This window comes from Rhinoraja longicauda, chromosome 40, assembly GCF_053455715.1.
Source record: "Rhinoraja longicauda isolate Sanriku21f chromosome 40, sRhiLon1.1, whole genome shotgun sequence".
NCBI lineage: Eukaryota > Metazoa > Chordata > Chondrichthyes > Rajiformes > Arhynchobatidae > Rhinoraja > Rhinoraja longicauda.
The window spans coordinates 14925393-14942072 of NC_135992.1; the positions used below are offsets into that span (position 1 = coordinate 14925393).

The following is a 16680-nucleotide window of genomic DNA, read 5'->3' on the forward strand; positions in this document are numbered from 1 at the left end:
TGGCACACTATCCAACCATCTACCCATCATCAGACGTCAAGTCTTCAGTCTGAAGAAGGGTCTCGACCCGAAACGTCACCCATCCCTTCTCTCCAGAGATGCTGCCTGTCCCGCTGAGTTACCCCGGCATTTTGTGCCTGTCTTTGGGGAGTGAGAGGGTGTCGGGGGAGGAGAAACACCTACCTGTTGGCAGCAAACCTCTGTGAGATGTATCCTCCAGGGATCTGCGTAACTATGTAGCCCCAGAAGAACGATCCGTGTATCATTCCCACCGTCTCCGGGTCCCAGTTAAAGATAGCTTTCTGCGGACAGACGGGAGAGGGATGAGACCTTCCTGTTCTCCACCCCTCCTCTTGGTCAAAACTGTCACTGGGGATTGGTTTAGTTTAGTTCTTAAAGTTGCAGGAAAAGGGGTCACAGTTTAAGAATAAGGGGTCGGCCATTTAGGACTGAGATGAGGAGAAACCTTTTCAGCTAGAGAGATGTGAATCTGTGGAATTCTCTGCCACAGAAGGCAGTGGAGGCCGATTCACTGGATGTTTTCAAGAGAGAGTTGGATAGAGCTCTTTGGGCTAACGGAATCAAGGGATATGGGGAGAAAGCAGGAACGGGGTACTGATTTAGGATGATCGGCCATGATCATATTGAATGGCGGTGCTGGCTCGAAGGGCCGAATGGCCTACTCCTGCATCTATTTTTTATATTTCTGTGTGTCTATGTTTCTTACTTTAGTTTAGTTTAGAGATAAAGCAGGGACACAGGCCCTTCGGCCCACCGAGTCCGTGCAGACCATCGATCATTAACTAGTTCTGTTTTCCCAGTCTCGCATCCTACACACTTTGGCATCATTTACAGAAGCCAATGATTCAATGTCACTCGATTGTCACATGTACCGAGCGAGGTACAGTGCAATGCTTTGTGTTACATGTAGGGTTTGCCAACTGTCCCGTATTAGCCGGGACACCCCGTATTTTGGGCTAAATTAGTTTGTACCGTACTGGACTGCCCTTGTCCCATATTTGGCACAGACGGTGCTGTAGGCCTGGACACTGTAGGCCCAAACACTGTAGGCCCAGGAGCCGCTGTAGGCCCGGACAGTGTAGGCCCGGACAGTGTAGGCCCAGGGGCCGCTGTAGGCCCGAACAGTGTAGGCCCGGACAGTGTAGGCCCGGACACTGTAGGCCCGGACACTGTAGGCCCGGACACTGTAGGCCCGGACACTGTAGGCTGTTGTAGCCCTGAATAGTGTAGGCCCGGAGGCCCGGGAGCCGCCTAACGGAAGTTGCATAGCAACCAGCCTCCCAGCCCGGGCGGCCGCCGTTGGTGGAGCAGGAGCACGTGGCTGCTGGTTGGGTGAGGTCATGTGGGGCGCGGGAAAGTGACATCACCTTTTGTCCCTTATTTGGGAGTGAGGAAGTTGGCAACCCCTAGTTGCGTACAACCCGGTAAAGTCACACAGCAAACCTCACCGAGGCAGTACACAACACTTGTCACGTTTCTGGTGCCGATAAAGTTACTAAGTTGTGCTCGCTGGGGCGAACCAGGCCTGCCACCACTCATAGCAGCACAAACCTGCATGTCTCTGGAGTGTGGGAGGAAACCAGAGCACCCGGAGAAAACCCACACGGGGAGAAAGTATAAACACTGTACAGACAGCGCCCGTAGTCAGGATCGAACCCGGGTCTCTGGCACTGCATCACCATACCACCCTTATGGGAGGTGTAAGATGTATAAAACTGTGAGGGGAATAGACAGGGTGAATATGCAGTCTTTTACCCAGACTACGGGGAATCAAGAACTAGAGGACATGGGTTTAAGTTGAAAGGGGAAAGATTCAATAGGAACCTGATGAGCATTTTATTTACAGAGGGTGGTGAATCCATGGGTCTGGCGGCCAGAGGAGGTGGTTGAGGCAGGTGCTATAACACCATTTAAAAGACATTTGGACAGGTCCATGGATAGGAATGGTTTAGAGCAATAGGTGCTGAACGAGGGCAAGTGGGACTGACGTAGACGGGTAATCTTGGTTAGCATGGACAAATTGGGCCGAAGGGCCAGTTTCTACGCTGTATGACTTTCTGTTAATTAATATACGGTGAGACCTTTTCCTGCGTTGTTATGTTCTGGCACCATTCCCTGCATTGCTGTGTGCATGCATCATGCCCTGCATTATTGTGTGCATGCATCATGCCCTGCATTGCTGTGTGCATGCATCATGCCCTGCATTGCTGTGTGCATGCATCATGCCCTGCATTGCTGTGTGCATGCATCATGCCCTGCATTGCTGTGTGCATGCATCATGCCCTGCATTTTTGTGTGCATGCACCATTCCCAGCATTGTTGTGTGCATGCATCATGCCCTGCATTGCTGTGTCCATGCATCATGCCCTGCATTATTGTGTGCATGCACCATTCCCTGCGTTGTGTGCATGCACCATTCCCAGCGTTGTTGTGTGCATGCACCATGCCCTGCATTGTTGTGTGCATGCATCATGCCCTGCATTGTTGTGTGCATGCACCATTCCCTGCGTTGTGTGCATGCACCATTCCCTGCGTTGTGTGCATGCACCATTCCCTGCCTTGTTGTGTGCATGCACCATTCCCTGCATTGCTGTGTCCATGCATCATGCCCTGCATTGCTGTGTGCATGCGCCATTCCCTGCGTTGTTGTGTGCATGCATCATGCCCTGCATTGCTGTGTGCATGCACCGTGCCGTGCCGTGCCATGCGGGCACCACTCACCTCCATGACCAGCTTGCCGTTGCGGTTGACGGTCTTGTTGTTGACCATGCTGACGATGGCCACACCCAGGTTGCAGCGGATGCCGAAGGAGATGCAGAAGCCCAGGCCGCTCATGACGGCGATGAGGTAGCGCTTGGGCAACCCGAAGCAGGTACAGTCCAGCAGCGGCTTCTGCTTCTCGGCCACGCCGACCGGCCGCCCCTCCTCCGTCAGCTCGATGGTCTCGCCCACGTCCTGTCGCTTCTCCAGCACCCTGACATGAGAAAAAACATCTTCACCCAGAGGGTCGTGAATCTGTGGGATTCTCGGCCACAGAAGGCAGTGGAGGCCGATATCAAGGGATATGTGGAGAAAGCAGGAACGGGGTACTGATTCTGGTTGATCAGCCATGATCACATTGAATGGTGGTGCTGGCTCGAAGGGCCGAATGGCCTCCTCCTGCACCTATTTTCTATGTTTCTCTGTGCCGACCCTGTGTAGACGGCAGCAAAACACAACCCGGTCACTGCCAGGAGCTGTTGTCAGGCAACTGAACCATCCCACCACAGCTAGACAGCGGTGAAGGGGAAAAGATTCAATAGGAATCTGAGGGGCAACTTTTTCACACAAAGGGTGGTGGATGTATGCAACCAGCTACCAGAGGAGGTAGTTGAGGCTGGGACTATCCCAACGTTTAAGAAACAGTTAGACAGGTACACGTATAGGACAGGTTTAGAGGGATAAGGTCCAAATGCCGGCAGGTGGGACTAGTGTAGCTAGGACATGTTGGCCGGTGTGGGCAAGTTGGGCCGAAGGGCCTGTTTCCATGCTGTATCATTCTATGGTTAGAGGTTATGGGGAGAAGGCAGGAGAATGGGGTTAGGAGGGAGAGATAGATCAGCCATGATTGATTGGTAGAATGGACTTGATGGTCTGAATGGCCTAATTCTACTCCTGTACCTTATGACCTTATGACTCCATGCAGAACTACTATCTACCTCATTGGAGACCCTCGGCCTATCCTTGATCGGACTTTGCTGGCTTTACGTTGCACTAAACGTTATTCCCTTATCATGTATCTGTACAGTGTAAATGGATCGATTGTAATCACGTATTGTCTTTCCGCTGGCCGCACAAAAGCTTTTCACTGTACCTCGGTACATGTGCCAATAAACTAAACTGAACTAATACTGAAACAGCACAGTTCACTAACGACCCCTGCCAGCCACCGAAACAGCGATCGGGAACTCATGGAGTCATGGAGTCGTACAACATGGAAACAGGCCCTTCGGCCCAACTCTACCGTGCCGACCACGATGCCCCATCTAAACTATTTGATGATATTTGATGATAGACACAAAATGCTGGAGTAACTCAGCGGGTCAGGCAGCATCTCTGGAGAGAAGGAATGGGTGACGTTTCGGGACGAGACCCTTTCTTCAGTCCATATTTGTCCACATGTGACCTGTACAAATGTTTTTTAAATGTCTTTTAACTCAGAATATGGGAATCAAGAAACAGAGGATATAAGTTGAAAGTGAGAGGGGAAAGATTAAATAGGAACCTGAGGGGCAACTTTATCACACAGAGGGTAAGTATATGGAATAAGCTGCCAGAGGAGGTAGTTGAGGCAGGGACTATCACAATGTTTAAGAAACATTTAGGCAAGTACATGTTTAAGAAACATTTAGGCAAGTACATGTTTAAGAAACATTTAGGCAGCTCATTCCATACATCCACCACCCTTTGTGTGAAAAAGATACACCTCGGATTCCAATTAAATCTTTCCTCCCTCAACTTAAACCTATGTTTAGTTTTGTTTAGTTTAGTTTAGAGATACAGCACGGAAACAGGTCATTTCGGCCCACCGGGTCCGCGCCGACCAGCGATCCCCGCACATTAACATTATCCTACACCCACTGGGGACAATTTTTACATTTACCAACCCAATTAACCTGCAAACATATAACATATAACAACTACAGCATGGAAACAGGCCTGTCCGGCCCTACCAGTCCACGCCGACCATTCTCCCTGACCTAGTCTCATCTACCTGCACTCAGACCATAACCCTCCAATCCCCTCCTATCCATATACCTATCCAATTTACTCTTAAATAATAAAATCGAGCCAGCGTCCACCACTTCCACCGGAAGCCCATTCCATACAGCCACCACCCTCTGAGTAAAGAAGATCCCCCTCATGTTACCCCTAAACCTTTGTCCCTCAATTCTGAAGCTATGTCCCCTTGTTGGAATCTTCCCCACTCTCAAAGGGAAAAGCCTACCCACGTCAACTCTGTCCGTCCCTCTCAAAATTTTAAAAACCTCTATCAAGTCCCCCCTCAACCTTCTACGCTCCAAAGAATAAAGACCCAACCTGTTCAACCTCTCTCTCTGTAGCCTAAGTGCTGAAACCCAGGCAACATTCTAGTAAATCTCCTCTGTACCCTCTCCATTTTGTCGACATCCTTCCTATAATTTGGCGACCAGAACTGCACACCATACTCCAGACTCGGCCTCACCAATGCCCTGTACAATTTTAACATTACATCCCAACTTCTATACTCGATGCTCTGATTTATAAAGGCAAGCATACCAAACGCCTTCTTCACCACCCTATCCACATGAGATTCCACCTTCAGGGAACAACGCACAGTTATTCCCAGATCCCTCTGTTCCACTGCATTCCTCAATCCCCTACCATTTACCCTGTACGTCCTATTTTGATTTGTCCTACCAAAATGCAGCACCTCACACTTATCAGCATTAAACTCCATCTGCCATCTTTCAGCCCACCCTTCCAAAAGGCCCAAGTCTCTCTGTAGACTTTGAAAATCTACCTCACTATCGACTACTCCACCGATCTTAGTATCATCTGCATATTTACTAATCCAATTTGCCACACCATCATCCAGATCATTAATGTAAATGACAAACAACAGTGGACCCTGTACGTCTTTGGAGTGTGGGGGGAAACCGAAGATCTCGGAGAAAACCCACGCAGGTCACGGGGAGAACGTACAAACTCCGTACAGACAGCACCCGTAGTCAGGATGGAACCCGGGTCTCCAGCGCTGCATTCGCTGTGAGGCAGCAACTCTACCGCTGCGCCACCCTGCCGCACTGGTTCTCGAGAGGACATAGTACTTAATCTTCATTCACTGATTGAGAGTGCTGTCCTATTCTATGTTCTATGCGGCACGGTAGCGCAGCGGTAGAGTTGCTGCTTTACAGCGAATGCAGCGCCGGAGACACAGGTTCGATCCTGACTACGGGCGCTGTCTGTACGGAGTTTGTACGTTCTCCCCGTGACCTGCGTGGGTTTTCTCCGAGATCTTCGGTTTCCTCCCACACTCCAAAGACGTACAGGTATGTAGGTTAATTGGCTGGGTAAATGTAAAAATTATCCCTAGTGGGTGTAGGATAGTGTTAATGTACGGGGATCACTGGGCGACACGGACTTGGAGGGCCGAAAAGGCCTGTTTCCGGCTGTAGATATATGATATGATATGATGATATGCGGGGGACATGCACTATTACATAGAGGTGCTTGGTGCCTGTAACACACTGCCAGGTGTGGTGGTGTAGGTACCATGATAGCGATCTTTAAAAGGCGTTTGGATATGCAGGGAATGGTGGGATACGGATCATGTGCAGGGAGAGAAAGTTATTTTAACTTGGCATCATGTTCAGCATGGACATTGTGGGCCGAAGGGCCTGTTCCTGTGCTGTTCAATGTTCTGTGGTCACTCGTTAACGATGGTAAAGACACTGCCGATGCTCTCCCCAAACCCATTTCTGGAGAAATGTGCAGGAAGGAACTGCAGATGCTGGTTTAAACCGAAGAAAGACACACAAAAAACTGGAGTAACTCAGCGGGTCAGGCAGCATCTCTGGAGAGAAGGAGTGGGTGATGTTTCGGCTCCAGCTTTTTGTGTCTATCTTCCGTTTCTGGAGAATGTTAAGTTGCAGGAAATGTTGTCATCTGTAACAAAACTCTGCAAGTGTCGAGAAGCTGGGGAAAGTAATGCCAACTGGTTAGACAGTTGGCACGGTAGCGCAGCGGTAGAGTTGCTGCTTTACAGCGAATGCAGCACCGGAGACTCAGGTTCGATCCTGACTACGGGTGCTGCACTGTAAGGAGTTTGCACGTTCTCCCCGTGACCTGCGTGGGTTTTCTCCGAGATCTTCGGTTTCCTCCCACACTCCAAAGACGTACAGGTATGTAGGTTAATTGGCTGGGTAAATGTAAAAATTGTCCCTAGTGGGTGTAGGATAGTGTTAATGTGCGGGGATCGCTGGGCGGCATGGACTTGGAGGGCCGAAAAGGCCTGTTTCTGGCTGTATATATATGATATGATATGATATGATACATGGATAGGACAGACTTGAACCAATTGTGGGCAGGTGGGGCTAGTGTAGATGGGACATGTTGGCCAGTGTGGGCAAGTTGGGCAGAAGGGCCTGTTTCCACGCTGTATCACTCGACGACTCTGTGACTAACTGGCTGTCAGTGTCATGAGGACGACTCATGAGTTTCAGCGATGGGCAAGATTAATCTCCCAGCAGGTTGTATTTATGGAGGAATAATTACCCACTCTGAGCACAAGACTGCTTTGCAAAGACACATCGCACTTTAATCAGGATTAAAGACGGATCAAGGCTTCCATGGAACTGAAGTTAAAAATAGCTCCCTGCTCAATGCTTTTGTTACTGTCTATCTCATCATGGATACAGCACCCCCACACCCAGGGCATTAACGGTAGGTCAGAGTGTGGGCGCATTCAGGTCGTGGGTCATAAGTGATAGGAGGAGGATTAAGCCATTTGGTCAAAGCCATCAAGTCTACTCCGCCATTCAATCATGGCTGATCTATCTCTCCCTCCAAACCTCATTCTCCTGCCTTCTCCCCATAACCCCTGACACCCGCACTAATCAAGAATCTATCCATCTCTGCCTTAAAAATATCCACTGACTTGGCCTCCACGGCCTTCTGTGGCAAAGAATTCCCCAGATTCACCACCCTCTGACTAAAGAAATTCCTCCTCATCTCCTTCCTAAAGGAACGTCCTTTAGTTCTTTATCTGTGCCCTCTGGTCCTAGACTCTCCCACTAGTGGAAACATCCTCTCCACGTCCACTCTATCCAGGCCTTTCACTAATCGGTAAGTTTCAATGAGGTCCCCCCTCATCCTTCTAAACCCCAGCGAGTACAGGCCCAGTGCCATCAAAACGCTCATCATATGTTAACCCACTCATTCCTGGGATCAATCTTGTTAACCTCCTCTGGACCTTCTCCTCCTGCTCCTATCACAAGAGGAGGTGGATTCACTCTTTAGAATAAAGCACAACCTATCTCAGACTACAGACACAGAGAGAGAGAGAGAGAGAGAGAGAGAGAGAGAGAGAGAGAGAGAGAGAGAGAGAGAGAGAGAGAGAGAGAGAGAGAGAGAGAGAGAGAGAGAGAGAGAGAGAGAGAGAGAGAGAGAGAGAGAGAGAGAGTCACTCAGTGTGGAAACAGGCCCTTTGGTCCATCTTGCCTATACTGACCAACATGCCCCATCTACACTAGTCCCACCTGCCTGTGTTTGACCACGTCCCTGTCCACCTGTCCTATCCAAGTACCTGCCCAAATGTTTCTTAGAAGTTGCGATAGTAGATTTTATCACCAATTAGTAACTGGGGAATGTTAGATGCAAGTAACTGCAGATGCTGGTTTACACAAAAAGGCACAAAGCACTGGAGTAACTTGTGTAGGAAGGAACTGCAGATGCTGGTTTAAACCGAAGATAGGCACAAAAACCTGCAGTAACTTAATGGGTCAGGCGGCATCTCTGGAGAAAAGGAATAGGTGATCCTTGTTCCATCTGAAGAAGTGTCCCAAACCAAAACGTCACCTATCCATGTTCTCCAGAGATGCTGCCTGACCCGCTGAGTTACTCCAGCACTCTGTGAAACGTCACCTATCCATGTTCTCCACAGATGCTGCCTGACCCGCTGAGTTACTCCAGCACTCTGTGAAACGTCACCTATCCATGTTCTCCACAGATGCCGCCTGACCCGCTGAGTTACTCCAGCACTCTGTGAAACTTCACCTATCCATGTTCTCCACAGATGCTGCCTGACCCGCTGAGTTACTCCAGCACTCTGTGAAACGTCACCTATCCATGTTCTCCACAGATGCTGCCTGACCCGCTGAGTTACTCCAGCACTCTGTGTCCTTTTGGTGATTGAGAAAAATAATTGAAAATTTTAGTGATCATTATTTGAGTGTGTGAGTCTATAGTTTTTATATCATGTTCTCCAGTCCAAAACAATCTTTCCTACGAAAATAGATTCAGTCTACAAAATGAAGAGTCAACACTCTAATCCTGGAGATCTGAAAGCAAAGCAGTAAATTCTGGGGAATACTCAGCAAGTTGGCTACAAGCTATGGTGAGAGAAGCAATATTTTAGTTTGATGAAACCTCATCAGAACTATTAAGAGTTAGAAAGAGATGTAGGAGTGGGCGGCACGTTGGCGCAGCAGTAGAGTTGCTGCCTTACTGCACTTGCATTGCCAGAGGCCCGGGCTCGGTCCGGGTGCTGTCTGTACGGAGTTTGTAGGTTCTCCCTGCGTGGGTTTTCGCCGGGTGTTCCGGTTTCCCCCCCACGCCACAAATACGTTCGGTTTTGTAGGTTAATTGGCCTCTGTAAATTGTCGCTGTTGTGCAGGAGAGCGCTGGTGTATGAGGTGATCGCTGGTTAGCGTGGGCTCGCTGAGCCGGTTCATAAGGTCATACGTTCTTAAGTTCTAGGAGTAGAATTAGGCCATTCGGCCCATCAAGTCTACTCTGCCATTCAATCATGGCTGATCTATCTCTCCCCCCTAACCCCATTCTCCTGCCTTCTCCCCATAACACCTAATGCTTGCACTAATCAAGAATCTATCTATCTCCGCCTTAAAAATATTCATTGACCTCCACAGCCCTCTGTGGCAATGAATCCCACAGATTCACCACCCTGTGACTAAAGAAATTCCTCCTCATCTCCTTCCTAAAGGAACGTCCTTTAATTCTGAGGCTGTGACCTCTGGTTCTGGACTCTCCCACTAGTGGAAACATCCTCTCCACATCCACTCTATCCAGGCCTACACTGTCAGGGTGTACTGTGCCGGTACCTGTTTCCACGCTGTATCTCTAAGCTAAACCGGCTGAACAGTGTGGAATAACATGTCTACGCTTCAATACCTGACAGCTCCAGAGTCTTCATTGCAAAGCAGAATGACAATACCACCTGTATTCTAATCCACCTGTTGAACGGGCAAGCTTGCGATCAACATGTGGGGGGACTAAGAACACAAAGTTGGCCGTGGGTGAAGAGAGTCTAGAGTCAATAGTGTGTTTAGGAACTGCAGACGCTGGTTTAAACCAAAGATAGACACAAAATACTGGAGTAACTCAGCAGGACAGGCAGTGTTTAATTATCATATGTACCAACAATGGACTGAGGACATTCTTACAAACTGCAGCTTAGCAGGCCTGTTAATGCAACAACACACAGATAAAGATGTAATAACTAATAATACTACAAATTAATAACTGTAATACCAGGTAACCATAATGGTGCAAAACCATAGTCTTTAGTGCAACCAAAGATACAGTCTATGGTAGATCACAGTTGCTGAGGTCAGTGTTGTGCAGTGTTCAAGAGACTGATGGTTGCTGGAAAGAAGATGTTCTTGAACCTGGTGGTAGACACAAAATGCTGGAGTAACTCAGCGGGACAGGCAGCATCTCTGGAGAGAAGGAATGGGTAACGTTTCGGGCCGAGACCCTCCTTCAGACTGAGAGTTAGGGGAGAGGGAGACACAGAGATAAGGAAGGGCAAAGTGTGAAAACGAGACATTAAAGGGGATGAGTTCAAGGAATGTAGAATAGATCATTGTTAGATGGGAGAAGGTGACAACGAAGCAAACGGAGATAGAATCCCGCCCCCTTCCCAGTTCTCCGACCAGTCTGTCTGTCTCCGACTACATTTTATCCCTGTTTGCTTTGTCGTTACCTTCTCCCAGCTAACGATGATCTATTCTACATGTTCCTTGATGTCCATCCCCTTGGTCTTGGTTGCACACCTCACACTTATTATCTCCTGTGTCTCCCTCTACCCTGACATCAGTCTGAAGAAGGGTCTCGACCCGAAACGTCACCCATTCCTTCTCTCCAGAGACGCTGCCTGTCCCGCTGAGTTACTCCAGCATTTTTGTGCTTATCTTGGGCTTCCTGTCACAACTCCTGATGGCTCACTGACTGAAGCTGTTGTGTGCCACTCAGCTGCATGGCCAATGTCGGCTCATCCTTGAAGGTTGGTCACGAGTTTTCACTGAGTCACTGCTGCAGCGTCAGGGAAATGCTCCAGGTAAATGCTGGCGTCAGTCTGACCCCTGTGCTCAACAAAATGCCCTTCAGAAATTACTCACAAGCCGCAACATAGAGAACAGCTTTGACACAAACACTTCCAGCTTTCTCCCCCCGCCCCCACAATAAATCTGTAGAACAAGGAATTGCAAGGTTTGCCAAGGAAAGACACAAAGTGCTGGAGTAACTCTGCAGGTCCGGCAGTACCTTTGCAGAACATAGAAACATAGAAAATAGGTGCAGGAGTAGGCCATTCAGCCCTTCGAGCCTACACCGCCATTCAATATGATCATGGCTGATCATCCAACTCAGTGTCCCGTACCTGCCTTCTCTCCATACTCCCTGATCCCTTTAGCCACAAGGGCCACATCTAACTCCCTCTTAAATATAGCCAATGAACTGGCCTCAACTACCTTCTGTGGCAGAGAATTCCACAGATTCGCCACTCTCTGTGTGAAAAAACTTTCTCATCTCGGTCCTAAAAGACTTCCCCCTTATCCTTAAACTGTGACCCCTTGTTCTGGACTTCCCCAACATCGGGAACAATCTTCCTGCATCTAGCCTGTCCAACCTCTTAAGAATTTTGTAAATTTCTATAAGATCCCCCCTCAATCTTCTAAATTCCAGCAAGTACAAGCAGAGTCTATCCAGTCTTTCTTCATATGAAAGTCCTGCCATCCCAGGGATCAATCTGGTGAACCTTCTCTGTACTCCCTCTATGGCAAGAATGTCTTTCCTCAGATTAGGAGACCAAAACTGTGCGCAATACTCCAGGTGTGGTCTCACCAATGCCCTGTACAACTGCAGCAGAACCTCCCTGCTCCTATACTCAAATCCCCTCACTATGAATGCCAACATACCATTCGCTGGATAGAACATGGATAGGTGACGAAGGAAAGACCTTCTGAAGAAGGGTCTCGACCTGAAAAGTCACCTATCCATGTTCTCAAGATGCTGCCTGCCTTGTTGAGTTACTCCAGACTCATGAAATAGGGTCTGAAGGGTCAGATGCATCAAGTCTGGTCTAACCTGAAACGACACCAGTCCATGTACTCCTGAGATGCTGTCTGACCTGCCGTGTTCCTCCAGCACTTTGTGTTTTGCTCAGGATTGCAGCACCTGCATTTCCTTGTATCTCCATTTAAAAAGCAGCTTGGTTGCCCGTTCACAGTGAACAGGGTTTTACCAGGTACCGTGTCATGGCCAATTAGTGCTGGCCACAGCAATGGGGGAACCAGAGTCTTGCAGACATCCAAATACACAATAGCATTTGTATCGACAAGCTAATAATGAACAGCAATGGGCAGTTTATATTCCAACGAACAGTACACAAGCAAAAAGTAATATCAGGGACTATATCCAAATACAACCAAATCCTCTACATCATCATTAACTTTCAAGCAAGGTGTTCGTAAAGGACTTCGTAGTGGGCGTTTGTGTCAAAGCTGTTCTCTATGTTATGGCGTGTGACTAATTTCTGAAGGGCATTTTGGCGCAGCGGTAGAGTTGCTGCCTCACAGCGCCAGAGATCCGGGTTTGATCCCGGCAACGGGTGCTGTTCGTACGGAGATTTTACGTTGTCCCCATAACCGTGTGGGGTTTTCTCCGGGTGCTCCGGTTTCCTCCCGCGTCCCAAAGACGTGCAGGTTTGTAGGTTAATTGGCTTGGTATAAATGTAAATTGTCCCTAGTGCATGAAGGATAGTGTTAGTGGAGGCCAATTCTCTGAATGCATTCAAGAGAGAGCTAGATAGAGCTCTTAAGGATAGCGGAGTCAGGGGGTATGGGGAGAAGGCAGGAATGGGGTACTGATTGAGAATGATCAGCCATGATCACATTGAATGGCGGTGCTGGCTCAAAGGGCCGAATGGCCTCCTCCTGCACCTATTGTCTATTGTCTATAGTGTGCGGGGATCAGCTGGTCGGCGCGGACGTGGGTGGGCCGAAGGGCCTGTTTCCGTAATGTATCTCTAAACTCAACTAAACTAAACTAAACAGGGAGGTTGAGAGGGAGAGATAGATCAGCCATGATTGAATGGTGGAGTAGAGTTGATGGGCCGAATGGCCTAATGCTGATCCTGGAACTTATGAAGTTATGAACAAGGAATTCTGTAGATTAGTAACGCCAATTAGAACAACACTAACGGTTGCTGTCACTGTTACAGAGGAGTTCAATCTCTGGTGCAAGACAAACAAGTTGTTTCGATGTAAACCGGACAGTGGGAGATCGCAGGGGGAGAGGGGGGTGGGGGGTGGGAGGAGAGGGTGTTGCACCAATGCAAAAGGGGTTTGGGCCCAACGGGTCCACTTGGTCTAGTTAAGGATTAAAACCTTCGCAGAGAAGTGACCCTGCTGTGACTGGGTGAGGATGGTACGAGACTAAAATGGAGAGTAAAGGTGAGAATTGGCAGAATTTTGGAAAAACGTAACCATAGAATAGAGAAAGACAAGGTAGAAGCGGGAGATATTATAGTGGGTAATACTGAATTCACTGAGAAAATAAATACTTTTAGCCACCCTCACAAAAATAATGGAAATTGTGGAATCATTCAGAGAGTTGTGAATCTGTGGAATTCTCTGCCTCAGAAGGCGGTGGAGGCCAATTCTCTGAATGCATTCATGAGAGAGCTGGATAGAGCTCTTAAGGATAGCGGAGTCAGGGGGTATGGGGAGAAGGCAGGAACGGGGTACTGATTGAGAATGATCAGCCATGATCACATTGAATGGCGGTGCTGGCTCGAAGGGCCGAATGGCCTCCTCCTGCACCTATTGTCTATTGTCTATTGTCAAATGTGAGTCAAAAGCATAAATCTTTGAGCATCGTTATAGGGTAAGTATTGGAGAACATAAGTGGACTTGGAGCCACCAAGATGTCTTACTGAGGTAGTCTGTGTTTATTAATGTTCTGGCCATCAAATGACCTTGTTCATAATTCATCTGAATATTGAGCATTCACTGTTCAATATTTTAGTTTTAGTTTTCAGAGATACAGCGTGCAAACAGGCCCTCGGCATGCCGACCAGCGATCACCCCGTACACCAGTCCTATCCTACACACTGGGAACAATTTACAGAAGCCAATTAACCTACAAACCCGCACGTCCTTGGAGTGTAGGAGGAAACCGGAGCACCAGGAGTAAACCCACGCAGGTCAGAGGGAGAGCGTACAAACTCCGTACAGACAAGCACCCGTAGTCAGGATCGAACCCGGGTCTCTGGCGCTGTGAGGTGGCAACTCTACCGCTGGTGCCGCCCTGAGTATGGAGGGGACTGGAAGGTTTTAGCTGTGCGGAGGGATTCGGTAGACCTGTGTTTCTCTTTGGATGGAGGATGCTGAGTGAGCAAAAATGGAAAACAGACCCTGTGGACCTGACCACCTGAGCCACACCGCTGTAAACGCAGTGGTAGGAGTGGCACTGATTGCGGTAAAGGTGACCGCAGAGTTCTCCAGGTTCTCAAACGGTCCAGAAGATAGACACAAAACGCTGGAGTAACTCAGCGGGTGAGGCAGCATCTCTGGAGAGAAGGAAAAGGGGTGACGTTTCTGGTCGAGACCCTTCATCAGATTGAGAGTCAGGGAGGGGAAACTAGAGGCATGGGAAAGCACAGAACAAAGCACAGCCTACATTGATGACTCAGGTGGAGCCCACAATGGTTCATTGTTGTCTGGGGGTGAGGTGATAATGAAGGGGTATAATCGGTGAAATTAGCAAGGGGACTAATGTGGGGGAGGGAGGGGAATGCAAGGGTCACTTGAAGTTAGAGAGATCGATATTAATACCACTGGGTTGTAAGGTGCCCAAGCGAAATCTGAGGTGCTGTTCCTCCAATTTATGTGTGGCCTCTCTCTGACAGTGGAGGAGGCCCAGGACAGAAAGGTCAGTGTGGGAATGGGAAGGACAATGGACTGAAAGGTGATCAAGAAATTCTGGACATTTCTATTTGAGACAAGACTGGCGGTGAAAAGGAGAATCTATAAACATGTTCGTCTGCCATCAAGATTCATAAGATGCTAGATTCAAATACCAAGGAAACGATGATTACAAAGATAGAACATGCAGAACCAGGGGTCACACAGTTTAAGAATAAGGGGTAGGCCATTTAGGACTGAGATGAGGAAAAGCATTTTCACCCAGAGAGTTGTGAATCTGTGGAATTCTCTGCCACAGAAGGCAGTGGAGGCCGATTCACTGGATGTTTTCAAGAGAGAGTTAGATTTTGCTCTTAGGGCTAATGGAATCAAGGGATATGGGGAGAGGGCAGGAATAGGGTATTGATCTTGGATAATCAGCCATGATCATATTGAATGGTGGTGCTGGCTCGAAGGGCCGAATAGCCTATTCCTGCACCTATTTTTCTAACATGAATCACGACAAGAGTTTGACAAATTGGCGCGAGATTTTGAGCGTAGGTGAGATGAGGGAAAGCCACTGGGTGGAGAACATTTGGAATATTAAGATGTGAGAAGATGCAACATGAAAAAATAGGTTACACAAGAAGCATCAGAGGCTGGAATCTTGAGCAAGATACAAAGTGCTGGAGGAACTCAGTGGGCCAGGCAGCATCTGTGGAGACATTTATGGACAGATGCCATTTCTGGTCGTGAGACTTCTTCAGCCAAGGAGAAAGGTTCTGACCTGAAACGTCACCTAACCATTCCCTCCACATGCACACAGCTCCTGACCCTTTGAGTTCCTGCAGAACTTTGTCTTTTGATTTTAAAAGGGTAACTAAGCTTTGGGAGTAATGGATTGGAAAGAATAGAGACAAAAAATCTGGAGTAACTCAGCGGGTCAGGCAGCATCTGTGGAGAGAAGGAATAGGCAACGTTTTGGGTCGAGACTGTTCTTAGAGGAAAGGTCATCTTGATATCTACGAGTTGGTGGGCAGTTACTGATGGAGTCGTGAGGCTCTGTGTTGAGCCTCAGTGACTCCAAATTCATATCAATGCAGAAATGTTCAAAGCATAACGAGCGGTGCACCCAAGTGTGTTGATGCTGCAAAGCTCGACGAAAAGTGAGAAGGATGCAAAGGATTTGCAAAGGTCAAGTGACTCAGTGTGGAGCTTGCAGGCAGATTGCCGGGCAGAATGATAAAGTGGTGAGAAGCTCATGAATGTTGGCACACTGTGCCGTGGGCACGGTGAAACACAGAGCTGGCAATGTGGTTGGTGGGAGCAGCCAGCTCGTAAAGGGGACAGCGCGCCTGTTCGGAATGGCAAGGGGGTTGAAGTATACAAAATCATAAGAGGAGTAGATCGGGTAGACGCACAGAATCTTTTACCCAGAGTAAGGGAACCGAGGACCAGAGGACATAGGTTCAAGGTGAAGGGGAAAAGATTTAATAGGAATCCGAGGGGTAACTTTTTCCACAGATGGGGGCATGGAACAAGCTGCCAGAGGAGGTAGTTGAGGCTGGGACTATCCCAACGTTTAAGAAACAGTTGGACAGGTACATGGATAGGACAGGTTTGGAGGGTTATGGACCAAGCGCAGGCAAGTGGGACTAGGGTAGCTGGGACATTGTTGGCCTGTTTGGGCGCCATTGATGGGGCAGGAGCAAGT

At 48.5% G+C, this 16680-nt stretch overlaps 1 protein-coding gene across 1 annotated transcript in view; it reads right to left on the reverse strand.

The window, feature by feature from the left end:
- The window catches only part of LOC144611585 (vesicular glutamate transporter 1-like), a 55764-nt gene that overhangs the window by 25997 nt on the left and 13087 nt on the right, over positions 1–16680 (reverse strand). The window contains exons 2-3 of the mRNA XM_078430776.1: positions 2743–2995; positions 184–302 (exon numbers count right to left, since the gene is read on the reverse strand). Of these exons, the coding sequence (XP_078286902.1) occupies positions 184–302; positions 2743–2995 (372 nt within the window). The remainder of the gene's footprint in view (positions 1–183; positions 303–2742; positions 2996–16680) is intronic.